This window comes from Ciconia boyciana, chromosome 12, assembly GCF_034638445.1.
Source record: "Ciconia boyciana chromosome 12, ASM3463844v1, whole genome shotgun sequence".
NCBI classification, from domain to species: domain Eukaryota; kingdom Metazoa; phylum Chordata; class Aves; order Ciconiiformes; family Ciconiidae; genus Ciconia; species Ciconia boyciana.
In genome coordinates, this window is record NC_132945.1 from 24,666,302 (window position 1) to 24,692,240 (window position 25,939).

Here is a 25,939-nt window from a genome sequence, read left to right on the forward strand (position 1 = left end):
CCTCCCCTCTTCCCTCCTCCCCGCCGCTGCCCCGGAGCCACCCGGCCTTTGCGCGCCCCCGCCGACGCCTCGAGGCTTGGCGCCGCGGCCGCGCTCCAGCCTCCCCGAGCCCCTCTGCCCCCCCGCGGCACGGAGCGGGGCGGGGCGGGGCGGGGGTCCCCGGCGGGGAAGGCAGCTCGGTGGCCCCTCGCCGCCCTCTCCCGGGCCGCCTCCGGCGGAGGGCCCGCTGCCGGGGCGGCGGGGCCGAGAGCAGCGGGGGGGGGACACGGGACCCCCGCGTGGGTGTGCCGGGCTGCCGGGGCAGGAGCGGCGAGGGGGCGGGCGCCCGGGGGCGGGCGGCGGCGGCGGCGGCGGCGGCGGGGCGGGGTGCGGCGGCGGGCGGCCCGGGCGCTCGGGGCCGCCGTTGCCAATCAGCGCGGCGGGGCCGGGGCGGGCGGCGGAGCCGGGGCGGGCGGGCGGGCGGGGCGGGCGGCGGAGCCGGGGCGGGCGGGCGGCCGTGCTTGGCCGCTCGGCAGCCGGGCGCGTCCTGCCGCCGCTCGCCCTCCGCGGCCCCGGGAGCGGCCCCGGTTGCGCCGCCGCGGCAACGCGCGGGGGGGATCCCGGGATGTCCTCGTCGCCCGTGGAGGAGTGCCGGTCGCCCGTGGGGCTGGACTGCTGCAGCTGCTGCCTGGACTTGGCCAACCGGAGCGGGCTGGAGGAGGGGGCCGGGGGCGAGAACAACAACCTGGGCAGCCCCACCGTCAGCAGCTTCCGGCAGCTGCAGGAGCAGCTGGTCCGCCAGAACCTCAACACCGACAAGCTGAGCTCCATCATGCGCCAGGACTCGCTGGAGCCCGTCGTGCGGGACCCCTGCTACCTCTTCAACCAGGGCATCTGCAACAGGAACATCGACCAGACCCTGCTCTCCATCCTCCTGCTCTTCCACAGGTGGGTGTCGCCGACGGATGCCGAGGGGCTGCCCGGGTGCCGGGTGCCCCTGGAGCCGGACCCGGGCTGGCTGCCTGCTCGGGAGCCGGCAGCCGGCCGTAGGGGGGCGAGACGTGGGGCCTGCCGCCCCCCGGGCTGGCCGGGGCAGGGCCACCCGGGTGACCCTGGGGCTGGCTAGGGTTGCAGCGTTGGGGGTTTCGGGGTGGGGAGAAGCATGAGCGGCCGTGCCTGGCAGGGAGCCCAGGCCGCCCGCCACGGGTGGTGCTAGCCCAGTCCCTGGGCGCAGGTCCGGGCGGCTCTGCCCCATGACGGCCAGCGGTGCCCCTCTCTTGGCACCCTGTGTCTGTCCGGGCAGTGACAACAGCCTCCAGCTGTGTGTCTTGGCCCCTGGACTCTGCCTTCATCTCCCTGGCTCCATCTTATCCACGCAGACGTTGCCTGCAGGGGCATGGGCAGTGTCCAGCGTCAAACGGGCATCGTCCTCTTGGTCCTGCACGGAGAGGGGCAGCTCGTTACTTGGGAAACAGCCGTGCTGCCTCGAGAGCCACCTTTAGAGTTAGCGAGAAACTGGGTAGGGAGCCCGAGAGTCCTGCTGCCAGGTCCTGCTCTTTCAGCAGCTTCCCTGTCCTCTCCCTGGAGTAAATTGAGTGGAGACAGCTTTGGCCTGGGTGGTATTTCCCATCCCTGGAAAGTGACTCTGCCCCTGACCGCTCGGCTGCTCTGGGACGGGGCTGCCTGCGCCCAAGCAGCGGGACGTGCTTGGGGCTGGTCCCATCCACTTGCCAGAGGGCTGGGCTTTCCCCTGCCAAGGCTGGGGAAGGCAGGAGTGCGGGGTCCTTCCCTGCTGCCCTGCTCCGGCATTGCGGGCAGAGGAGACTGAACGGTGGGTCCCCGGGACTGCCACCCCGCAGGGTCTCCAGCCCTGCTGAGGGGGACCCCAGGGGCGGGGAGGGGACAGAGCTGTCTCAGGTCCTGCACTGGCGCCTCCGGCTCTGCGATGGGGCTGGCCCTGGTGCCCAGCCGCCCTGGAGGGCTGGTGAGACAAGGGGGAGCAGCCTGTGCTGTGGGCTGGCAGGCCCGGGGCTCTCCGGCTCGGCCTTGGGAAAGCCGAGCTGGACCGGGGCGTGCCGCAGGGGGCCGCAGGGTGGTAGCACCCAGAGCTGCCTGTGGCTTCAGCAGGTGGGACGCATCCCGCCTCCCAGGGCCGAGGGGACATGTGGCCCGTCGGTGCGTATGTGGCAGGCATCTGCGTGACTGGCAGGGCAGGCAGCGGCTCTGGGGCTCGTTCCTCCGCCGTGGGTGGGGTAGCGTGCAGGTGGGGTGCGCGGCAGCACCCACGCGTTTGCAGACACCTCGCCATTCCCTCCCCTCCCCGCGTGCACATGCACCTGTAGGCGTGCTCCTGGGCTGTGCACGGGCGTGCAAGCCGCCCTTCGCTCCCCTCGCCCGGCGGAGGGAGGCGGGTGGGCTCACACGTGGCTGCCCCACGCGTGCGAGCCACCCAGGCGGTGCGCGCACGCCTCCTTGCCCCAGCCAGCGTCTCACGCTGAGCAGGCTGCTCCCTCTGAGCCGTCCTCGGCAGAGACGCTCTTCCTGCACTTACATAACGCCGAGCTGCCGCTCAGGTGGGAAAGGAGGAGCCGGGATGCCTGCCAAGGCACCCGGCACCCAGCCTGGGCTCCCGGCTGCACAGCGAGCAGCAAAACCCACCCAGCCGGGAGGAAAACGGGAGCGAGAGATTTCCCTTCGCTGCGGGAGGCTGCAGCCAGTTGGCACCATGGGTGGAGAGGGGAAGCTGGACACCATCCCCAGCGCCGGCTGCCGGGCCTGGGTGTCAGAGCCCAGCATCCGGGCTGCTCGCCTGGGGAGGCGGTGACAGTGCCCGTGGGCGAGAGGTGGGTGATGTGGGCACAGCTTGCTGCTTTTGAACTCGTCCCTGCTGGGGCAGGACCCACAGTGCTCCTGGCGAGCATCGGTCTGCTCTGCTGGGGTAGGGAGCAAGCGGAGGTGCCAGGGGACAGGGGTTTCTCCCCACCTGTGCCCCTCGGTGCCCCTTGCTGCAGTGCCCAAGCCTGTCCTCCGTGCCCTGGTGTGTGTTGTGTCCTGAGAGGCTCCAGGCGCTCCCGTTTATGACAGGCTTTGGCACAGCATGGCGCGAAGCCGTGGTGTCCTTCCGTCACACCCTGCTTCCAGGCACCCTGCTGGCAGCCTGGTCCGGAGACCGCTTGGGCTATCGCCCTTCGGCCCTGGCTGGCACGGCGTGTGGGAGCTGGGGGGCACGGCCCCGGGCACCGGAGCCGGGTGTGCCCACACCTGGGTTTTCTGTTGTTTTGCTCCAGCCTGAACTTTCTCCTCCTGGGGAATGAGCCAAGATACCCAAGAGGTGATAGCATACAAAGCAGGGGATTGTGGGTGACAGAGGAACACCCCGATAACCAGCCTGATAAGGGCACCTTCGCTGCTGGCACCGGGGAACCCGAGCAGGTTTCTGCCCCTTGTTTTAGCTGATGTGCTCCTACACTGGCTCGGGAGGAGAGGGAGGTCATGTGGATGCACACGCTCGTGTGTGGCCAAAGTCCAGCACAGCACGGGAGGACCAAGCAGCTGCATCTGGAGTCCGGGTCTGGCTCAGGGGCTGCTGGAGACCGTTCAGCCCATGCTGGATCAAGCCCTGGGCTCTGCAAGTCAGGGTCAGATCAGTGCTGGGGGTCCCGGACAACCTACATTCAGCATTTCCAGCCTGTCTGCGGGGGTTTCCCCCCGGCTGGGTGGTCCCTGCCAGGCTCTTCACGCTCTTTGCTCGCTGCAGGGATGCTGCGAGGGATGCACGAGGTAGGGATGCTCTGGACCAGTTGCCTGCGGGGCTGAGGCTCCTTCCTGCAGGAAACCCTCCTGCTCAGGGAGTGCATGGGATCCCGTTTAAAAAGGGCTTCTCCCCTCCGTGCCCCTCACATGGGGCATCACGAACTGCTCTGCAGGGAGACATGGGCAGTGCCAAGGGGCCAAGCTCACATGGAAACACCAGGTAGAGGGAGGCCAGCTACTGCCATGCTGGCTGGGTGACACATCTCCTCCCCGCAGATGCCAGCACTGCGGGCAGAAAGGTCTCTGCCATCCCTCCGCAATGCCAGCGTTACCCCAAGATTGCTCATCCAAGACCCAGGCGCAAGCCCAACCAAGCGTGGGCTGGCGAGAGCAGCCCCGTGACCACCGGGGCTGGGGGGGCTGGGGGGAGCTGGCGGCGTGGGAGGGGGTCAGCGCTGCGGGGGGAGAGCAGCACCCTCCCGGGTGCGTACGGGCGTGTGATTCAAGCAGGGCCTCGCCTGGCTCTGGGGTGGGGAGAGGAGATATGTGCCAACCTGCTCGCCCACATCGGTCAGCCCGTGCCAGCTCTCCTTGCCTAGCCTCTCCTGGGTAAGACCTGGCAGCCTGGCCAGCCTGTGCCCCGTCCCGCTCCGGGCAGCAAGGGGACACCTCTGCCCAGCCGGACCCTCTCCGGGCACTGCGGGACCTGCTGCTCCACTGAACAGGGTGGGCAATGACCCACCCTTTGGTCTGAGCCATGAAAGGGGCTGGGGGCCACCTTCCCCCAGGTCCTGGGCAAGCCGAGGGAATTGCAGGGAGGCAGGGGAGCGCTGTGCTGCACCGAGAGGCTAGGGGAAGCATGAATCGGGGCGGGAGAAGCTGGGCAGCACTACCTTTCCCACCATAAGGTCAGGCCGGCGAGCAAGAGCTGCCCAGGCAGCGGTGCCAGGGTGGCATTTGTGGCATGGCACCATTTGTTCCCGTCCTTCGGGTGTCACTTTGTGGCAGCGCTGCAGGAGGAGGAGACGGAGCCAGGGCTTAAAGGGCATCCCGGGGCGGCAGGGCCGGGGAGCGCATTCCTGCCGGCCGAGTGGGCTGGAGCAACAAGGAGGCATTGACGGGGAGAGGGGCTGCGCGCGGGAGCACGTGTGAGCGTGAGAGAGGTGTGGGTGTGAGACTGGAGAGCCATCCCGCCGGCCGCTCTGCCCTCCCGGCGCTGCGGGGCAGCTCTGCCCGGGGAGGGGGGCTGTGAGAGCCGCCCTTCCCGCTCGGGACTGGTGCACCGGGCATGTGTTTGCTTTGCTCTCGTGGGGCAGAGCTGCACGTGGCCTGACCCGTGTCTTGTAGCGTGGTTTGCCGAGCCCTGCAGACCGGTGAGATGCCGGGGAGCTTTCGCTGTAACAGCAAGAGCCTTGGCTCCGGGGAGTAGCTGGCCTTGGCGTGCCCAAATCCTCCCACTGCCTGGAAGATGCCAGGCAGCCAGTCTGCTGTGCCCGCCTCGGCTTCCATCGCGGGCGTCCTGCCGCCCTGGGACCCCCACCCCATGACCCGGGAGGCTTCAGGGCAATGTCCGCGCAGGCCAGGCTTGCAGGGGCTCCTGGCTGGGAAAGCCCAGCCACACTGGGCTCGGCCGTGGCACGCTGCGCTCGGCACGGGTCGGCAGGGCCGGCGGTGGCATGCGCCGCGCCGTGCGCCCTGCCCGTCCCTGCCTGCTTCTGCAAGACCCAGCTCCCTCCGGCAAGGAGATTCCCCAACGTGTCCCGGAGCACAGGAGAGTCCTGCTCAGCACCTCCAGCCCCTCAGGATGAAACCATTTGCGCCTGGCCGCCTGACTATGGCCAAGGGGGCCTGGCACAGCTGAGCTGAAGGCTAGCGATGCCAACGCCAGCTGCACAGAAACCCGTCACCTCGGCCTCCTGCAGATGCTCGGACGCTGCCCGTCTGCCAGGGCACGCGCCCAGCTCCGAGCAGGCAGGGGGTAGGTGTCCCAAGGGCAGGCAGGGCCGGGCAGCACGGCCCCATGGGGAAAATGCTGGCCAGGATTTATTTCAAGCTTTGAACTTTAGGTGTGGAAGAGGGTGGAGCTGGAGGAGGCTACAGGGGTCTGCCCTGGTCCCAGCATCATCCCCCCCCCTCCAGCATCATGCTCCCCCCTTCCCTGGGGACATGTGCCCCGATCCTGGACAGTGCTGAGGCCGGTACCGCTGAGCTCGGCTGTGAGTTGGGGCTGGGGCTGGCACGCAGGGGAAGCCTTTTACAGCCTGGCCGGCATCTCGGCTCCCACCGGGGACACGGCACAGACATGGGTGCCATGGGCAACGCCTTTGCGGGCATGCCCTGCCCCTGGTGCGCTCCTCTGTGCTGGGACCCGAGGCCACGTCCCCAGCCAGGTACCTCCCAGTGCAGAGAGGGTTAAAGCCAACCCTGTAGCTGGGGGGAGCATTGTGACCTGCAGGATTGAGGGGTTCAGGGCACTGGTCAGCACAGCCTGGCAGCTGCCTGTGCACGCAGGGGATGCGACCACGGCACGTGTATATGCACCAAAAGGTAGCTGCCAAGGGGAGAGAGGGTCTGGGCGGATCCTGCCCTTGGGAAGCAGCTGAGACCCCATTTGCAGAGGGCAGAGGACACCCTGGGGTGCGTGGTGATGGGGGTGAGGGCTGGAGAGGCGTTAAAGGCTGTAACCTGTCCCGAAGCCACGCTTTGCCAATGAGCTCCGAGTTATATTTATCCAGGTGCCGCACATTGCTGGCTTCGGCACAGGAGTTCGTCATCCTCTGTCTATTCGTCTCTATATATATATATTTGAGGGGCTTTTGCTGCAGAACGACTCCGGTGGCAGAGCAGAAGCCCTGGGCCCCTCCCTGCCCTGCTGACCCCCGGGGTCGGGGTGTGATCCGGTCCTCGCCACCCCCTGCCTGCAGCTCCCCCGGGGGTGGCAGCCCTGCCTGGGCGGGCAGCAGGGCGGCGATGCCGTGGGGCGGGACGAGACCTTGAGTGGCCTTGAGTGAAAGCTTCCCGGTGAACCCCCCCGTGGCACGGAGCAGGACTGCTCCAGGCGGTGTGGAGGCAGGGGACGGTCTCAGGTTGTCCCCAAGGGTTGGCGTGTGCCGGGTGATGGCTGGCAGCTGAGGCCGGGCACGTGGAGAGCCACGGCAGCGCTGCAGGTATGTGTCCTGCTGGCAGCTTATTGTCTTTCATGTTGTTATTGTTCTGAAATGTCAGCAAGGGAAGGGTTTTAACGAAGCGTCCCCAGTTCGAAATGCCCGGGATTCTTCACAAAGGCCAGGCGGGGTATTAATAACCAGCTCTGCTGAAGCTGTGCAGCCCCAGCACGCGTCCTTGCCTGACCTCCTGCAGGGCGGCTGGCTCACGCTCCGGTGGAGTTCGGCTCCTTTCCCACTCCTGACCCCCACCAGGTTGTGTCTGGCCGGGCTTCGCACCCCCCCCCGCGGGGTCCAGCCAGCCGGCCCCGGGGAAGGGGCATTGAGGGGCTGCTGGGGCTCCCCCCGAGCTTCCCCATCGGGCCAGGCAGGAGAGCGCAAAGCTCAGGCACCTTTGGAAGGGGAAGGGGAAGGATTCAAGGGTTTCCTTGAACACGGGTTAGTCCAGGCTGGAAGAGCAGCTTTTGCTTGCACGGGGTGCCGACACGCTGCTCTCTCGCAGCTTCCCAGCCTCTGTCCTCTCATTATATAAGGAGCTGCCTTCCAATTAGCGCGCTGGGCGCTCCCGCGCACCGCAGGGCAGCAGCTGCCAGCGCCGAGCGTGGCTCCGGAGCGCCCGCTCCTGCCTGCAAAGTGGCCTGGGGTTTCATTCGGCGGATGCTGGAGGCCCTGCCTTGGGGTTCCTCTCGGGCTGGGGATCTCCAGAAAAGCCGGCTCTGCGCCAGCAAGGGGCTCGGGGAGCGCAGAGCCCAGGCTGGCAGCCCCCTGCCCGCCGCACGCTCTGTGGTTCGAGGGTACCGCGTGGCCCTGGTGCTGCGGGGGGTCCCTTCAGCATCACGGCCACCTCCGCTCTGTCCTCGGTTCCCCAAAACCGGACCAGAGAAGGGCAGCCAGGAGCTGGGGGTGATCCAGCTGGGACTGCCCGAGATGGTACGAAACGAGGACAGGCCTGAAGTTCACAGCCTGGGCTGGCAGGAGACCTGCGGGGCAGGGCATGGCCAACCAAGGGAGGTGATCACATGGAGTTCAGTTACGGGACTCCACCCCACAGGGCCCGTGGGTGTGAAATGCTTGCTCCGCGGACAGATTTGCGGATGAACGCTCTGCTGAGGGTTCAGTCCGCCCATCCTCGCTGGGGCTGGGCATCCCTGACCCGCAGGAGGCAGGGAGCGTGGCCAGGGGCTGGCTGTGCTCTCCCACCCCCGCAGCCAGGCACGATGCTCGTGGGAACGCCACGGGGTTTTTTGCTGGGCTGTGCCATACCTGACGCCTTCCCCCCCGGCGTGCTGTGGCTGTGGGGCCCGGCACAGGCCAGGTGCGAGCGGGGGAGCAGCGGGGTGGCGAGGTTTGCTGCGTGGCCCCTGGCAGGGCGCCCGCTGGGGCGGCCCGAGCTGTGCAGGCAGCAGCGTGGGGCTGGTGTCGACGAACGCACGCGAGGCGGGAGGTTGGGCTGCGCGGTCCAGGGCTGGTAATAAGCAGATCGGCCCTTTTTCCTCTTCCCCTCCTACCCCAGCGTGCCTGGGGAAGCCATGGCTTCGGGGGCTTCCTATGTACGGCATCGGAGGGAGGGCTGTGCCAGAGCCGGGTCATCTCTGACCTCCCCTCCTCGCACCGCTGCGGGGGGCCAGCTGCTACCAGGGTGCTCTGGGTGGGGGGCACGGGAGGAAGAAGAAGGGCCGGTGACAAAGTTAGAGAGAGAAAAATTGCAGCTCTCAGCAGGCCGGCTGTGGGGTGTGCACTCGCACGCCAGAAAACACAGAACTGGGAGTACAGCCAAGTACCTTTATCAGAGGAAGCAGGCAGCCCAACAGCTGGACGTGGGAGCCTGCCAGGGCTCCCTCCTCCCGCCCCGCGCTGCCTCCAGCCCAACAGGTCGGAGGAGTCCCCGCGCCGCAATCCCTGCCCGTGCCCCGCTGCCCGGCGGGGGGGTTAGCCGTGTCCCCTGCCCACGGCTCCCGGCACTCCACAGGTCCCCGCTGCCCGCGGGAGCCCGCTCTGCCTCGTCGGTGGTGAAGGGAGGGGAGGACAGGTTCCCCATCGGCCTTCCCTGATTGCAAACCCTCCCTGGGCTTCCCCAGCATTTCAAAGGCTGTGACCGCCCCGCGCAGCTCTCGCTGTTGCTCTGGTGTCCCCTAGCCCTGGGACTGGGACTAGGTCTAGCAAGGCCAGCAGCACTGGCTCTGCAGGCAGGGGCTTGCCTTACCGATGCACCCACGAGGGGCTGCCCTCTGCTCTGGAGCAGCGGATGCCGTGGGTTGAGGGATTTATGAGCCCTCCACGGCTCTGGTGGGCATGAACCAAGTTCCCGTGTCACAGGGCTCCTGGCTGCGTGGGGCTGCCACAGGTCCCGCGCAGCCCCTGGAAGGCACCGGCCGAGCCGGGGGCAGCGCCAAGTCTGCAGTAAACAGCTTGGCCAGGACACCTTCAGGATGAGGAAACCAAGAGCTGGCCAACTGGTGTGCTCCGGCAGCCGGCAGCTCTGGCCACGCAGCCCTCGGGACTGGCACAGCAGCCCCACGCCAGCGCTGCGGGGCAGGCAGGAGCACTTTGGGACGCTGGGAGCGGGACTGCCGAGTGGGACAGCAGATGACGCAGCTGCCTGCCTCTCCCTCCCCAGCACCGGGACAGGGCTGCGGGGCAAGACTGGGGGCTCCACAGACCTGTCCCACACCCAGCCCTTCCCACCATGGGCTCCCACCAGCCCCAGCCATCACTGATGTCCCCAGCCCTCCTTCAGCTCCTGCAGGGCACGGCTGGCCCTGGCACTGGCATCCCCAGTCCCCTTGGCCAGCACAGCCAGGGCTGCAGGATTTCAGGCTGTGAAAGGCAGAGTTTTCTTAGCTGCGTGTTTGCAAGCAGTGGCTTTTCCTCTCCCGCTCTGCTCCGACCCTTTGAGCTGGAGATCTGGCTCTGTGGAGCAGCCTGGGCAGCTTTGGCTCTGCGCCTTTCCCGTATTGCTCTCCAGTGTCTCCGAGGCCAGGCAATAAACATTTCCCACGCCTCGGACCCTCTGAAGGGCCTTCCTCCCATTGAACCGAGTCCTTGGGAGAGAGCAAGCCAGGAACGCTGCCATGGAGCAGCGAGAACGGCCTGGAGCTGGGAGAGAGCAGAGGCTGAGAAGCCAGGACTGCTCCTGCAGCACTGGCCGTTCCTCCAGCTCCCACCAGCAGCTGACAGGGCAAGGGCATCCTTTGGCGTGTGGCACCACAGCGCCTGGCACGGGTTCAACGCACGAGGCTCAGTGCAATAGCACATCTCGTCCCTGGGGCCGTGGGGCTGGGGCCATGTCCCCTGGCCCGCACCACAGTGCAGGTGTGGGGTGCCAGGAGAGGAGAGAGATGATCCCATCATCCCGCTCCCTGTCGTCCCTTGCTCCAGCCAGGCGTAGCCCTGCGGGGGCTGCAGCCCAGCTGCATTCATGCCTCCGCGTCCTGTTGCAGAGGAGGGGTTGGCCACTAAATGTCACCCCGGCGACTGGGGCTGGCATCTCCCGGGCTGCGGCACAGGCCGTGTGTGGGCTGGCTGAGGGGTTGCGGGCAGCTTTGGGGGATCCCACAGGGCCGTCGCTGGGAGTGACACCAGCAAATGGTTGGTTTTACCACCTCCCCTAGCTGCTCGATGACAGCCATGGGGTGGTTTTTTTTCCCCCAGAGAGCGCAACAATTAGTGTCACAATTACACCGTATCGCGGCTGCTGTTATTGTACCCAAAATAACCACAGGCACGAGCCGGAGCCCTGCCTGACGCACCTCCCGTAGCTGCACACGTGAGGCAAGAGCTGCCTTGCTGCTGCCCCAGGGACGTAGCTCGCACCACCGGCCCCTGTCACCCAGCCAGCTCCAAGGCGCCCATCACCGTGGCCTCTGGTGCTGTAGAGCAGCCGGGAGCCCATGGCCCCGTGCTCTTTAGGAAGAGCGAGGAGGGACATTGCCCACCCTGCTCTGCTGCTGCCAGGCCCCGGAGGAGCAGGAGCGGGGCGGTGGGAGAGGAAGCGGATCCCAGCAGCCCTGCTGGAGTGGGGCCAGCAGCCCGGCAAGGCTGCCTGCCGGGGCCACGGGGGGCTGGGAAAGGGCCCCCCGCCGCTCGGGGCGCAGCTGGAGCCCCACGCAGGACTCTGCTGCGGTGGGAGGCATTTGGACAGCTCGCAGGGGCTCCCGTACAGATCCCTGGGGAGAGCCAAGCACAAACCAGGCATCTGGCAGAGAGCTGTGAGCTGCTGCTCCCACCTCTGAGGTGCCAGCTGGGCTGCAGTGGGGCTGCCCCGTGGGCTGGGGGTGCCTCTCCCCTGCACGAGGGGACAGCTGGGCTGCCCCCACTCCGCACTGCCGACACCGTGTGTGCGTGCATGGGTGTGCGTCTGCGTCAGCTGTGAGTCAGGGCAACATGTGCATGTGCAGGGGGAGGTATCTGCAGTGCACACGCGGGATGCATGGCATGCGTGCAGGAGGGGTGTGCTTGTAGGATGTGCATGCACGAGTGCATGTGTGTGCATGCGTGTGTGCATGCATGCGGGGTGTGCACCTGTGTGCAGGGTGCATGCCCATGTGGGCTAGAAAATGCACACATGCATGCAAGGGGTGTGGGCGTGCCTGCGTGGGTGTGCCTGTGTGCAGGGCGTGCATGTACACGTGCATGCAGGACTTGCACGTGTGTGCGTGAATGTATGGGTTGCAAGGTGTGCCCGTGTTTGTGTGCACCCAGCGACACGACCAGGGTGCCTGCAGCAGAAGCCGCGTCCCTGGAGCGGGTGTGCGGGCGAGGGGCTGCAGGGGGGTGGGCTGCGTCCCTGCTGAGGCTGTGCCAGGGGAGGAGGCAGCCCCGTGCCCAGCGTGGCCTGTCCCCGTCCGAGCAGGCTGCCTTGGGATTCCTCATTGCTTAAGTGCCAGGAAGGAAAGAGAAAGCAGAGCCTTCTGCACTTCCATCCCTAAAAAGCATCCCTCCCCTGGGGGTCTGATGGAGGAGGGCAGCATCCTTCCCAGCCTCACAGCCGGGGAGCCCGCACCCCAAGCAGCGAGGGCCGTGCTCAGGGCTGCGCAGGGCTGGGAAAGACCCCAGGAGTGGCAGCAGGGAAGTCAGCGACTTACTGTTGTTTATTTTTGCAATAGTCCCAGCTCCATGGGAAAAATATTGGAGGTGGCAGAGCCGAAGCGATTTCCTCCCAAAGCGCTATGCTGCTGCACTTCCCCGCTTCGCTCCAGCAGCCGTGGAAGTTGCCGGCTTTTCCCCAGCCCTCAGTACTCGAGCGCTGTGTCGGGACGGGGCTGGGCAGGGCCCGGGACCCCAGAGCCGTGGGGCATGAGCCACGAGCCAGGCTCCGCTCTGTCCGTCCCGGAGCCCTTGGTCCCTGGCCCTAATGATTTAGGAAGGGGGAAGGGGGCAGGGCCAGGTCTGGGGGTGCTGTAGCACAGGAGATGGGGAGGTGGGGAAACCGAGGCACGGCTGCCAGGGCTAGGGGCAGGCTGGGGTCTGCCCACCCTATCTCCCTGCTGCTGCCCACCTCTCTGCAGGAGACAGAAGGTGGCACAGCCGGTGACACGCCCAACCGTGGGAGAGAAAATGCCTCTCCCCTTCTCCCATGACCTCTCCGCAGCGAGATGGGCACCTTCCCTGAGCTGCAATGGGAAACCGAGTCACGGGACCCCCGGTGTGGGTGGCCTGGGCTTGTCCTGGCTGAGGGGACAGAGCTGCGCCCCGTGGCCCAGGGGCTGCCACCCTGCCCACCACCAGCCACCCCGGGGACAAGCGCACACAGAGCGCCTTTCATCTGCCCGTGGAGGGGGGCAGCTGCCCGCTCCCCGCTCAGCACCCGCACGGCTCGGGGTGGCACGCTGGCCCGCCGGCCCCTGAAAGGGCCGATTGAGCGCGGCTGAGGTCATCCGCCTGGCGTGTTTACCCCATGCCCGTGGCCCCGGGATGCGGCCAGCACCCAGGCTGTCCCTGCCACCCGGCAGGCCGGGGGGACGCGGCTGCAGGCAGAGCCGGCATCGCTGCCGGGGCGCTGGGCTGCCGCCGGGGAGCAGAGGGGCTGCAGAGGGGTCGCGGGTGCCGGCATGGCCTTCCAGCCGCCGTACTCCCCGAGCCTCTTCAGGAGGAGGGACTGGTGAGTAGGGCCTGGCCGCGGGCAGGGCGGGGGGACACGCGCCAGCCCTGGGGCTGGGGGGGGACAAGCCCCTGCCCGCTCTCTGCAGCACCAGCCCCCCTGCGGAGGGATGGCCGGGTCCCACACGTGGCCCCGGGGAGAAGCACCCCTCCCACGCGCAATCCCCCCACCAGGGAGGAGAAGATGCTTTCCCGCATCCCCGCATCAAACCTGCGTGTCTGGGGGCACCTGCACGTGCCCGGCCGTGGTTCACGGCGGCAGAGCGTCCCACGCAGGGTGCCCGTGTCCTTCGCCGCTCGGGACACCGCGGTCCTCATCCTGCCCTGGGAGGTGGGGGTGCGATTTTCTGAGGAGCAAGCTGGCAGGGCCTTGCTCTAAGCAGCAGCCATGCTGCACTGTGCCTCAGTTTCCCTTTCTGGCGGGGAAATACCCCTCCGCCCACCCTCAGCCCTTTCCCCGAGGAAGGGGCACGGCAGCACACCCGCCACTTGGGGATCCTTGGGCTGCTCCTCGTGCTGGCACCCACCAGCCAGGTGCCGGGCACCTTCAGCACCCCCGGATCAGGGGACTTGGGGTGCTCTGCAGCGCCTCAGGGGTGCACGCGCCCCTGCCAGCACTAAGCCTCCTCGGACGCCGCGCCGTGCCGCGGGCCCTCTCGCAGGGTCTCGTCTGGCACCGGCACCGGCACCGGCACCGGCACCGGCTCCCGCCCCGGCTGGCGAAGGACGAGCCCCGCGGGGCCGGCGGCGGCGGCGCGGCAACCGCCCGGGTGCGGAGCGAAGCCCCGGCAGGCCGCGCTCCAGAGGGCAGCGACCAGCCCTGGAGCCGGCGGGGCGGCCCGGGCAGGGCGGCCGAGCTCGGGGGGAGCGCGGCGGCGGCGGGCAGCGCCGGCCCCTGCCCCCCGTGTTGCTCGGGGCCTTTCGGGGGCCCCGCCCCGCCCCACGGAGGAGCCGCGCTCCCCCGCGCAAGGGGCTCTGCGGGGGCGGCGAGCAGGGGCCGCCCCGGCCCCCCCCGCCGCTCGGGGGCGGCCCCGGCCCCGGCCCCGGCCCCGGCCCCGGCCCCGGCCCCGGCCCCGGCCCCGGCCCCGGCCCCGGCCCCGGCCCCGCTGCGCTGCCGGCCCTGGCCGCGGGGCGGCGGCCCCCCCCGGCCGGAGCGCGGCCCGGCGCCGCTCGGAGCGGGTTGCGCAAGGCGGGGCGGGGCGGGGCTGCCCCCGCCTTGTTTGGCACCGCGGGGCTTGTTTTGCTCGCCGGGACTGTGGTCCCCTCCCGTTTCTGTTTTGCGGTGCGGTTCCGTTGCGCGCTCCGGGTCTTGTTTTCCGCGCCCGCGTTGTTTTCGCACCCCCGTTTCTGTGTTGCGCTCCCGGTTGTCTTTGCGGGCCCGCGGCCCCCCCCCCCCCGCTTTGCCGCCGGCGGAGCCTGCAGGGCTGCGCACCCCCCGGGCCAAGCCTGTTCCCTCCTTTTCCCAGTCCCCCAGGCGGGTCCCCCCACAGCTGAACCCCCGTCCCCGTTATGTGCGGGGAGCACAGGAAGGGGGTGCTGAGGCGTGCGGGCTGCGGGTGAATGCGGGGTGGAGGGACGGGTGCCGGGGGCTGCCAGGGACGGAGGGGGTGCCAGGACTCTGGTGGCAGAAGACGGGGGGTGCAGAGTCGCGAGGACACAGTACTGGGGTACTGTGGGGTCCTGCACTGGGAGGGGGCCGTGCTGCGCTGGGGTGCAACTGGGAGGCGCAGAGCTGCGGCAGCGGGGTGCAGGGGTGCCGTGCCGGGGGCAGGGGTGCCGTGGGGGGGTGCAGGACCAGGGGGTCGGGGTGCTGTACCGGGGTGTAGGGGTGCTGGACCGGGGTGCAGGGGTGCTGTACCGGGGTGTAGGGGTGCTGGACCGGGGGGTGGGGGTGCTGTACTGGGGTGCAGGGGTGCAGGACCGGGGTGCAGGACCAGGGGGTAGGGGTGCTGGGACGGGGTGCAGAGTTGCAGGACCAGGGGGTAGGGGTGCTGGACCGGGGTGTAGGGGTGCTGTGCAGGGCTGCAGGACCAGGGGTCCGGGTGCTCTACTGGGGAGCAGGGGTGCAGGACCGGGGTGCAGGACCAGGGGTAGGGGTGCTGGACCGGGGTGCAGGGGTGCAGGATCAGGGGGTGGGGTGCTGTACCGGGGTCTAGGGGTGCTGTACCGGGGTGTAGGTGTGCAGGATCGGGGTGCAGGACCAGGGGGTAGGGGTGCTGGACCGGGGTGTATGGGTGCAGGACCAGGGGGTAGGGGTGCTGTACCGGGGTGTAGGGGTGCAGGACCGGGGTGTAGGGGTGCTGTGCAGGGGTGCAGGACCAGGGGGTCCGGGTGCTCTACCGGGGTGCAGGGGTGCAGGAGCAGGGGGTAGGGGTGCCGTACCGGGGACCGAGGCGCAGCACCGGGCGCGGCGCTGTGGGGCGGCGGGCGGGCCCGGCCCCGCTGGCACCGCCCGACGGGGCGGACGCCGCCGATATAAGCGGGGGCGGCGGGGGGGCAGCCGCAGTGTACGGGGTTTCGTCTCGTCTGGTTGAGTCGCTCTCCGCAGCCGTAGCCAGCCATGAGCACCGGCATGTACCAGTCCCCCATGGAGGTGGCTGTCTACCAGCTCCACAACTTCTCCATCTCCTTTTTCTCCTCCCTGCTCGGGGGGGACGTGGTCTCCGTGAAGCTCGACAACAGGTAGGGGTAGCCCCGGTACCGGCCGCGGTCCTCCCCGCCGTGTTTCGCCGTGGCCCGGGGCGGGCCGGCGCATCGCTGCGGGGGAGGCCGGGTGCGAGCCCCGGGCCAGGGGGGGGCTCGGGGCCCCGGAGCCCGCCGCGCCGCTGAAGGGGGGCCCAGCCGCGTTGTTGCGGGGGGGACGGGGCGGTGGTTGGTCCCCGGTGAAGGGGCAGCCCCGGTGCCTTGCAGCCCGGGGTGGGGAGGCGTCCCGGTGCATCGATCCCCGGGGAAGCGGGGTGCTCGGGGCTCGCTGCTGACGCTCTGCCTCTCCGCTCTTTTCCAGTGCCTCCGGAGCCAGCGTGGTGGCCATCGACAACAAGATCGAGCAGGCGATGGTGAGCCGCGGTGCCGCTCCCCCCGCGCACCTTGCTCCGTGACACACCCCCCCACCCCCCCGGGGCTCTTGCCTGGGGGGGTCCCCGCTCCCCGGCCGGGTGCCCTGCCCGCAGCGGGGGGCTCTGCTCCCCAGCCTGTTGCTGGGCAGAGCAGCTCCTTTGTCTGCCTGCCGCAGCTGGCTGAGCTCATTGGCTCCGGCAGCGCCGCAGTGCGCAGGGAGCCTGCCGAGGGGGGGACCTGGGAAGGACCCTCCGGGGATGTGGGGGTGACCAAGCCAGGTCCCATGGGTGACAGGGAGCTGCAGCCTGCCAAACCCCCAAGCGGGGGGGGGAGGGGGGGTGGAGAGTGCCTCTGGAGGCAGCGAGACCTGGGAGATGGGAGATGGGGGACCCAAGGGGTGCTATGGGTGCTGGCCGGGGGGGGGCTACACTGGGTGAGCACCGAGCCCTGGCACGGGTGCCAACGGGGGGGTGGGGAGGGACAGCCTTTGGGAAAAGCCTTTGTGGCACTTGGCGAGTGGCTGGGGGCAGAGCTTTGTGGGGCGGGGTGGGAACGACCCCCCAGGACATAACCGTGGAGTGATCGGTCTCTTTGACGGTCTCTTGCAGGATCTTGTGAAAAATCACCTGATGTACGCAGTGCGGGAGGAGGTGGAGGTCCTGAAAGAGCAAATCAAAGAACTGTTGGAGAAAAACTCCCAGCTGGAGCGTGAGAACAGCCTCCTGAAGACCCTCGCCAGCCCCGAGCAGCTGGAGAAGTTCCAGTCCCGGCTCCCCACGGAGGTCCTGTGCCCGGAGGAGCAGAGCCCCGGGGCAGCTGCCCCGGCCCAGCACTCGGGGGGCTCTGCGGTGTAAGGTGGCTCTGTCCTCGGGGTGGGCAGAGCCACAGAACTCTTTCTACTTAATCTCCTGCAAAATCGTTTCCGCCTTCATCTCACACGAAGGACTGCCAGACCCCGGCGCTGAGCCGTGCCCCCCCGGGCAACCCCGGGCGGCCAGCAGAGCCAGCGGCCGTCTCCTGCATGAGGATGCTCTTCTGCAAGGGAGACGCGGGCAGCTGACCCCTCCCCATCCAACCCGCCGTGTGCCAGGAGTAAATCTGTAGCCTGCCCGTCCCGGGCGTCCGCGACACCCTGGCAGTGCCAGGCGGCCTTCAGCACTTTAATGGGAATCCACGGTTGGAAGGAGCGCACGCTGAGTCCCGTGCCTTTGCTGCACTGTGCGGGGGGGGTCTCTTTCTGGCAAAGCCTGACGTTGGAGGAAGACCGTTGTTTAGTGAGCAATGCAGAGTTGTCCCGCTCGCCACCCAGGAGCATGCTAGAACCCAAACCTGACTGAGCAGCACCGGTGGTGGCAGTTGCGGTGTAGTGCATGGCTGTACGCACATCAGTGTGGGGATTACAAGGAAAAAAAGCTTGTTTTATTAGTTTGGGCATCTTCTGTAGCTGTATCTATGTATAAACACACGCATGAGCGATGCCCACGAGGCTGTGGGGTGCCCTGCTCTGGGCCAGCCGTGCCCATCTCGGTACAGCTGGGGGATTTGAGGCAAGACTGGAAGGGCGAGCGGCTGTAACTGGGTGGCCAGCACTGCGAGCGGCCCGAAGGAGGGGATGGATTCACCCCTTTCTGGCATCCACCATGACAGAGCTGTGCGGCAGCGCTGGAGGATCCGGACTGACCGCTGGGCAGAGCCATGACAGGGGCTGTGCTCCAGCCCGCTGGGTTGGGGGGAGCCGGCCCATGCACCTGGGCTCCCCACCTTCCCCGGCCAGCTCTCTGGGAAGTGACGGGACGTCCCTTTTGACGTCGGAAGCGGTGATACAGTTGTGTAAATCTGGGTAGAAATGGCAATAAACTCTACTTTTTATATAAACGTGTGCCCCAAGCTGTGTGTCTGTGGCTGGGAAGGGGGAGGTATTGGGGGGGGCGGGTGGGCAGCGAGGGTTGCTGGGGAAGGGCTGGGTCTTGCTGGGGTGGGACTGATGAGGACACTGTGCTGCAAACCTGCTGGGGGCTGGGCTGGTGCAGCTCCCCAGCTGGGAAAACCTGGCAGCTCCCCCCCCTTTGAGGGGGTCAGTACCCCCTAAACTGTCCTGGTTGAGACAAGAAGGGATGTTGGAGATGTGAGCAGGCACCCCCTCCCCAGGGGGCTGGGTGTGCGGTGGGGACGGGTGCCCTGAGCCTGCAGGTCTTTGTCCGCTGTCGTGCTGTGACCAGGGGTGTGTGCAGGGCAGGCTGGGGGGGCAAGCAGGGAGGAGGCTCTTCCCAGGCTGTGTGGAGCTGTATGCACCCACAGCCCAGCTCTGCTCTTCCTCTGGTGTTTTTGTCCTCTTGCTTCTCACATACATCATTGACATTGATATTTTTTTTTTTTTTTTTTTTGAACCATCTTGAAACGCGGCGTGAGGGTCAGAGGATGAGTCAGCTGGACTGGACAGTGCTGGATGGGGGCTGAGGGTGCCCCAACCCTATCCTAGGGTACAGCCAGCCTTGGATTCAACCGCATGGGGTAGGTTGAATCTGGAGATGCTCGGTGGCTATGACATTTGGGTGAGGGTTAAAGGCTGGTGGGTACCAGGAGAGCCAGGAGGTGTGTGAGTAGAGCCCCAGGCTGACAGGATGTTTGAAGCTAGGTGCAGCATCCTCCCCTGGGGTTTTATATCCTGGACACGATTCCTTGGCCAGCTGGAGACATCCCCAGCACAGTGAAGGGGGCCAGCAGTGTCCCAGGCCCAGGGTAGCTGGTAGGTGGCCATACCCTTGCGTTGCCAGCAGCGCTGCTTTAGGTCTCTGCCGTAGTGAGGGTGACTCAGCCCCAGCGCAGTGAGTCACAGCAGAGCCAGGGAGCTGAGGACGGTTGGCTCCCTGGAAACACCGGGTAAACAGCAAAACACAGGCCACATGGGCTCGAAACCGCTACCGGGTGCCGGTCCCCTCCCTGTCCTGTCCCAGGGCTGGGACCCAACCACAGCCTCGCGCAGGCAGCCCTGCAGACACTAGTGCAAGGGCTCAGCGTGCACACGCGTGTGCCTTCAGTGTGCGAGTACCACATGTGTGATTGCTTTCCCTGCTGGGTGCATGCGTGTGCACACAGGTTTAGGCACCCCCATACCATGTATATGTGCTTCCCTTGCGCACACAGGCATTGCAGCAAGCTGGGGGGCACACTGCAGCGCACCCCCAGTGCTGCCAGTCTCTTGGGTGGTACAGCTTCTCCAGGAAGGGCTGTCCCCCAGGGCAACTGGATGCCCGCTGTGTTTGCACCAGCCATTTCACTATAGTACATCTTAGGGGTGCTACTGGGCTCCCGGCTGCTGGGAAATTGTCTGCCCGTCCTTCTGCACCTCCCTGGCTGGGCAAGGTTTGGGCTGTAGTGATGAGCTCTGTACCCCTTGCTGCATGGCCTTGCTGCACCCCACAGCCTGGCTGCATTCGAGGGACACAGTGATGGCGTTTGGAGTACGGAGCCCTGTTTGCCACCTCTCCCTGTCCTTTGTCCCCTCCCCATGGCCCTGGGATTCCCCACAGCCCTCGCACGCCTTTGTGCAGGGGAGGCAACGGCACCCGGGCAGACCCTGCTCATCGCAACCACTCGGCAAGACCCACCCGCCCCAAACCACTTGCTCCAGATCAGGCTTCCTCCCACGGGTGGGCAGAGCCTCCTCCTGTCCCCGCAGCGTGGTGTGACACAGTGCCAGCCAATGGCACAGGGCAGCCCCACCAGAAACCCCTCCCTGCGGCTGGCACATGCCACCGCAGAGCCGTGCATGGCTGCGCCCAGCCCCGCTGGTGTCCTCGGCCTCTCCTGGGAGCAGCGGGAGAGGAGCCGAACCCCTGGGCTGAGCACCCAGCGAGCCCGTGGGTGCAGCGGCCAAGGGAAAGGGGCTGCCACCCCCCCCGGGGTGCACGGGGCCTGCTCCCCCGCTCCTGCTGCACCTGGGGGCTGGAGGAGGTCTACAAACACCCCTCCATCACCCGAAGAGACGCCCTATGCCCTTCCCAGGCCCTCTGGTTATGGAAAAGGCTTGGAAACACCCTTCCCAGCCCGCCTGTTCCTTCTGGACACCGCGTCCCCTTGTGCTGTGCCACAGGCCCCGAAGGAAGCGGTACACATTGTGCAGCACCCAAAATGAGACAAGGGCCCCTCCCTTCCCGCCGGCACTGCGCTCGCTGGCTCTCTGCCCCCCCAGCCCCTGGGCCCGACAGCATTAATCCCCTGGTGCAGCGAGGGTGCCGGGGTACCGTGGCACCCCAGCCCCCTCCCCCCCAGCAAGGACGCACCTCGGTGAGGGCGCAAACCAGGGGCAGCAGAGGGAGGGGAAGCGGAGCCAGGCCCTAAGGCGAGGCCGGCAGGGCTGAGCTCCGCCCGGGACACGGCGGGGGCTGACCCGAGCTCCCCCCGGTCCATCGTACCCCGCTTCCCGGGGACGAGTCAAGTTCGGCAAGCGGCTGTGGCGGGGCCGGGGGGGCACCAGTCCGGGCAGCGGAGGGTTAACGCCGCATCGTGGCCCTCCCGGGCTGCCCTCGCTCCCTGCGGCTCAGCGGCACCCCAAGGGTTAACGCGCCGCGGCAGGAAGGTTCCAAGAAACGGCTGATTTGTGAAAAACCGAGAAGCTGCTGCTTTGCCGAGCGGGGCTTTCCCGGCCGGGCGTGATGCTGCCCGGCCCCCGCCCGGCACCCCGACAGCCCTGCACCCCGGCACCCCGACAGCCCTGTACCCCGGCACCCCGACAGCCCTGCACCCCGGCACCCCGACAGCCCTGCACCCCGGCACCCCCGCACCCCGACAGCCCTGCACCCCGGCACCCCGACAGCCCTGTACCCCGGCACCCCGACAGCCCTGTACCCCGGCACCCCGGCACCCCGACAGCCCTGCACCCCGGCACCCCGACAGCCCTGTACCCCGGCACCCCCGCACCCCGACAGCCCTGCCCCGCGGCACCCCCGACCTGCACGGGGGGGGCAAAGGTGGCACCGGGAGGAGGGGGGACTGTGCACCCACTCCTTCCCCCTTGTCCTTGGGCCAGGGCGTGTCTGGCGTGGGGAAGGGGGTGAGCTGGGGATGGGGTGGGATGGAAATGGGGAGGGGGTCGGGGGTGGAGCTGAGGATGAGGATGGGGATGTGATTGAGATGGAGATGGGATAGGATGGGATGGGGGAGGGGATGGAATTGGGGGTGGGGATGGAATGGGGTGGGGATGTGGGTAGGATGAGGATGGGGTGAGGTGGATGGGAACGGGGATGTGGATAGAGACGGGAACGAGGACAGGGACGGAGATGAGGTGGGGATGGAAGGGGGAGAGAAAGGGAGATGGGATGAGGATGCGTCCCTCTTCTCCCACCCTGCTGGGGCAGGCTGAGCTTCCAGGGCTCCCCACAGCCAGGAGCCTGGCTCAGCTCAGGGGCATGGTGGAGAAAAGGGGTTGGGGGACTTTGTTGCAGAGAGGGGGAGCGCATGCGTAGCTGATCTCAGTGCAGCACGCATAGGGCAAGCGGCTGCCTGGGAGGATGTTTGGAGTAGCATGGGGAGAGCAGAAGGGTTTGGAGGTCCACCAAGGGCCAGGTGTATGCGGGGAGACACCCCCAACTCTGCATGTGCCTGCTCTCTCCCCGCTGCGCCCCGCTAGGCTCTGCATGCCAGGAGCCCATCTGGGAAGACTCAGCTGCAGCCAAAGCAGTCGGCCTTATGCAAGCGTCCCTCCCTGCTCCTTGAACGCCGTGTCCCAGCTCAGCCCAGCCCCGCGGGAGCCTCGCAGATAAATGCGTGGCTGGGATTTTCCACGTTAGTTCTTGGACCCCGGTTCCCCCTGTGGATCCAGATCAGCTCGTGCCTCCAGCCAGGCTGGGGTTAGCCCCCCTCGGGCTGCTTGGGCCCGCTCCCAGGCCCAGGGACCCTTTGGGAAGGGAAAGCCATGCTACGAAATGGAGGTTCCCACTGGAGAGCAGCGTGAGTCGCAGCTGCCCGGCCTGAGCAAGCGGTGGCTCGGTGCGGTGGAGCTCTGTGCACAGCAGGAGCAAGAGCCAGCCGGAGCCTGCGCATGGGCAACGAGGGCTGCTCGGCTCTGCCTGCAGCAGCCCCCCGAGGATACGTGCACAAGCATTGCGTAGGCACTGGCACCCCTCTCCCGCTGGGCACTGCCCTGCAAGAGAAGCCAGAAGAGGGGAGAGACACAGCCAGAGGATGAGCCAGCGACAAGGCTGGGGCACACAGGAATCACCCCCATGGACCCCTGCAGCAGGGCAGAGGGGGCTGAGCAGAGGGACTACCCCCCATTTGGGGCTGCACCTGGGCCCGGGGGGTGCTGAGGGTTGGGAAGATGCTCAGAGCTGGGGGTCCCGGTCCAGCCTGCCTCCTTCCCCATAGCTCAGCAGTACCCGCCCTTCTGCTGTGCCTCAGTTTCCCTTCTGCAGTGTTTCATGTCCCCTGGGAAGAGGGTTTCTCTAGAGCAGGGCCAGGTTGAGACCCCAGCACTCAGTCAGTCAGTTCCCAGCTGGGGATGAGGTTGCAGGGGCCACATAGCAGTCAGGATCAGGCCCCAGGCTCAGGCCAGGCGCAAGGGAAGGCAGCTGTTTCCAGCGCGCATGCGTGCCAGCACCAGGCTCCAGCAGAGCTGCTGGCAAGCGTGCCCACCGTGGGCACGCTGCAGCCATGCCCTTCGCCAGCTCTGCTGGCCCACGGGCATTGGCACCTGCGGGATGCAGGCAGCACCTCCCGACACGGCACAGGCAGGCCTTGCGGAGAAGCTGTTGCTGTCCCGGTGTGTACCGCGCCACCGTTATACAACCACGGGGAACCAGCCCAGACCTGCGCTCTCCCACACGGTGCTGGGATGGGACCCAGCAGTGCCGGCCTCCAGCCCCATCAGGGTTTTTGGCCCCCTGGCAGATCATGGGGCTGTTTCCCCCTCCCAGGTGCACTGGCACCCCTGTCACCCCCACAGCCCCGACGGGATGGAGACCTGCCAGAGCGAGAGCCCAGCCGGCCGCGGAGGGCAGGGGCTGCGTGCCACAGGGACGGGGCTCAGTGTCGGGGTGGAGACCACAGGCACGGGCGCTCGGGTGGGTACGCCATGTTCCCTGGCGGTTTGTGGTCCCTGGCCCCCTGCCCTGACACCCGGCCACAGGCACTTGCCGGTGTCGGGAAGTGAAAGAAACAGCAGGCAGTCACCTGGCAGCAAGACCGCAGGCAGCGCCGGTGCGCCGGGCGTGCAGGGTGCACCAGGCACCTGGCTGAGCCGCCACCACCACCACCGCCCGCCTTCGGGCATGGCACCGCTCCCTGCCTCCCTCGGGACTGCTGGGGATGCCTGACAGGAGCAGCAGGGCGTTTCTACCCCAGGCAGCTCCTCCTCTCCACCCTCAGGTGTCCTCCCTGCATCCTCGTGGACCGCAGGATGAGTTTTCCCATTGGGAAAAAAAAGAAAAAAATAAATGCCCTGAACATCTACATGGTTTGTGACCCGTGGGCAGCAGCCGTGTCCTCAGCTTGGTCAAACGCTATGGTCTGGCAAGATGCTGGGTCCAGCTGCGTGTGGCACAGGGGTGTCATGCTTCGGCAGCACTGGCCGCCCTTTCATCCCCAGCCAGCTGGAGAAAGGGGAGCGCAGCGAGGAGCCATCTGCCTGCAGTCTGCTATGGGTCCGCACATGCAGAGCCACAGCTTTGTCCCCACGGTGAGGTGGCTTTGTGTGGCAGGGCGATCCTGGAGAGATGCCTTCCGGGGCTGGGACGGTGGTGGGAGCTGCTGTCGCACAGTCGCAAAAGGATTTCAGCTTCCCAGACAGAAACAAGGTCAAACAGCCCCAAGGAGCTGAGCTTAGAGGAACAGCAAGAGAGGAGAGGGAAGGGGATGGGCTGTGAGGGTTGTGTTAAAGACAAGTAGGAGATGATGTCGAATGACAGCATCGATTGCAAGAGGAGCTGAGGAAGGTGGAAACCAGCCAGGTCACGCGGGAGGGTGAAAAGAGCGCACAAGACACACAAACAACCTGAGATTCCTCCTGCCTGTCCGGGCCAGAGCCAGTGTGACTGCCCCACAAGGTTAATGGGATCTGTTAGAGGTGATAAGGAGGCTGCTCAGCAGTAAATTGTTCCCGAGAAAGTTAACTTCCTCATTCCTGCCAAGAAAGGGAGATTCATTCAGAGCAAACAGCACCAGAACAAATAAATCAATTAAAAACAGTTCTCGACAAACACCCCAGGGACCCGGAAGGCTTTCGTGTAGGAAGAGCCATGCTTGGAGCAAACACTTCCACCCAGGGGACTGCCACATAATGAATGAGCAATGGGAGTTAAAGAAGGTGCCAGGGATTAGCCAGGATTTAGGGGCCTGGGGGACCTGGCCAATTTGCTTTAATTGATCATTAGAAACAGCATAATCCCCGGGAAAATTGGTGTGGGAAATCCGGGCGTCCAGGCTCCGGGAGGGCTTTGCTGGGGCTTACAAGAGGGCACAAGTCACGGAGGGGTGATCTCCACCTCAGACGGGGGCACAGAGGGTCCCGAGCGCGAGCAGCTCAGCTCGTCCCACGAACGCTGCCCGGGGGCTGCCCACAGCCTGGCTCTGCCGCCGGCCCGGCTGCCCGCTGCTCTGCCTGCACAGGCAAGCTGCCCACACCGCCCAGCCCCGGGGGACGCTTGGAAAGCAGCCCAGGGGCAGAACAGAGGGACACAGCCTGACGTGCACCCTGGGGAAGGCTGACCTCTCCGTGCTGTCCCACCACGTCCCACTGCCACCCCAAACCCAGGACGGCCTGGGGCCATGCCCGGGGAAGGGGCGGGCAGCTGGCTGGTGACCTCCGCATGGGTGACACCGGGGGCAGCTCTGTGCCAGGTTTACACCGTCCCCCAACACTGCCATGGAAATTTCCCCTGAGCTCAGCACTCAGGTTTCCCTGGCCGGTGCTTAAGGTCTGTCCTGCCAGCCCTCCCACCCCCGTCAATGATTATCCGGGAGGGAGGTTGCCCAAGAGCCACCGGGACATGAACGGATCGGGCATGACATCCCCGAACACCAAGAGCCCTGGCCAGGGCAGCGTGCCAGCTCCCACCGGCTCCTGCAACAGCCCTTTGCTGACACGGCTGGTGGCATGCGAGGCCACCCTCCCGTCTCGTCACCTCAGGGTGATCTGCTGCAGCGGGACAGACAAGATGCCCCAGAGGAGCCCGACCCTCCTCCCTGCCCCTGCAGAGCCAATATCCCAGCGTGGTGGCGGGTCAGCCGTGACGGCCCCTCTGCTCCCGGAGGAGATGCTCATCCCGTGGAGGTGGTGGCACGGCAGTCCTGTCTCGCGGCCGCCACTATCACCTCCTGCGTGACGTGCATGTTTGCACGTGGCAGGCGTGGAGGCAGGCGTGGAGGGGAGGAGGGCACCCGCCGGCCGCTCGGGTACCGTACAAGGAGAGGAATGCAGGCGCGGGGCACACCCCGCTCCCGCTGCCTGCCCGCTGCCCTGGCATCACCCTGGCAAACTCACGGCCACTTCCGCCCCTTCCCTGGCAGTCCCTGGCTCTGGGGAACTTGGGGCTGGCTCCCAGTGTGGTAGGCAACCCTGCGCCGCGGCTGGTCCCTGACCCCTGTCCTGTTTGGGGACCTGGAGGAAGTGGCGAAGGCGCTGATAAACCCAGGCAAGGTCAGGCAGCTGATCATCCACTGTGAATTGCCTTTTCTATCATCAGCCCTCATCACGGGGAAATAGCCACCCAGCTCACGTACACCGGGTTTCCAGGGCCCTGTCTGGCAGGGAAGGCCCTTGCGAAGGGGAAGAGACCCCTGGAGCCCCCCAGCACGCGAGCAGCTGCCTTGGGAACCTGCTTCAACCCCATCTCTGCTGCCCCTAGACTGGGCCAGGACCAGCCAGGGCTCCTGATCTCCCCTTTCCCACC

At 67.1% G+C, this 25,939-nt stretch overlaps 1 protein-coding gene across 2 annotated transcripts; it reads left to right on the forward strand.

Annotated features, from left to right (window-relative positions):
- The first annotated feature begins 486 nt into the window (after positions 1–486).
- On the forward strand, positions 487–17,921 carry TSC22D3 (TSC22 domain family member 3). 2 transcript variants are annotated; one of them, XM_072877307.1, is made up of 3 exons: positions 487–927; positions 16,000–16,051; positions 16,661–17,921. In XM_072877307.1, exons 1-3 carry the CDS (start codon positions 605–607, stop codon positions 16,904–16,906), a joined length of 621 nt encoding a protein of 206 aa, XP_072733408.1. In that variant the 5' UTR covers positions 487–604; the 3' UTR covers positions 16,907–17,921. The 2 variants fall into 2 exon arrangements, with proteins under 2 accessions (XP_072733408.1, XP_072733409.1); XM_072877308.1 differs by lacking the exon at positions 487–927 and adding an exon at positions 15,475–15,677.
- Positions 17,922–25,939: the final 8,018 nt, after the last annotated feature.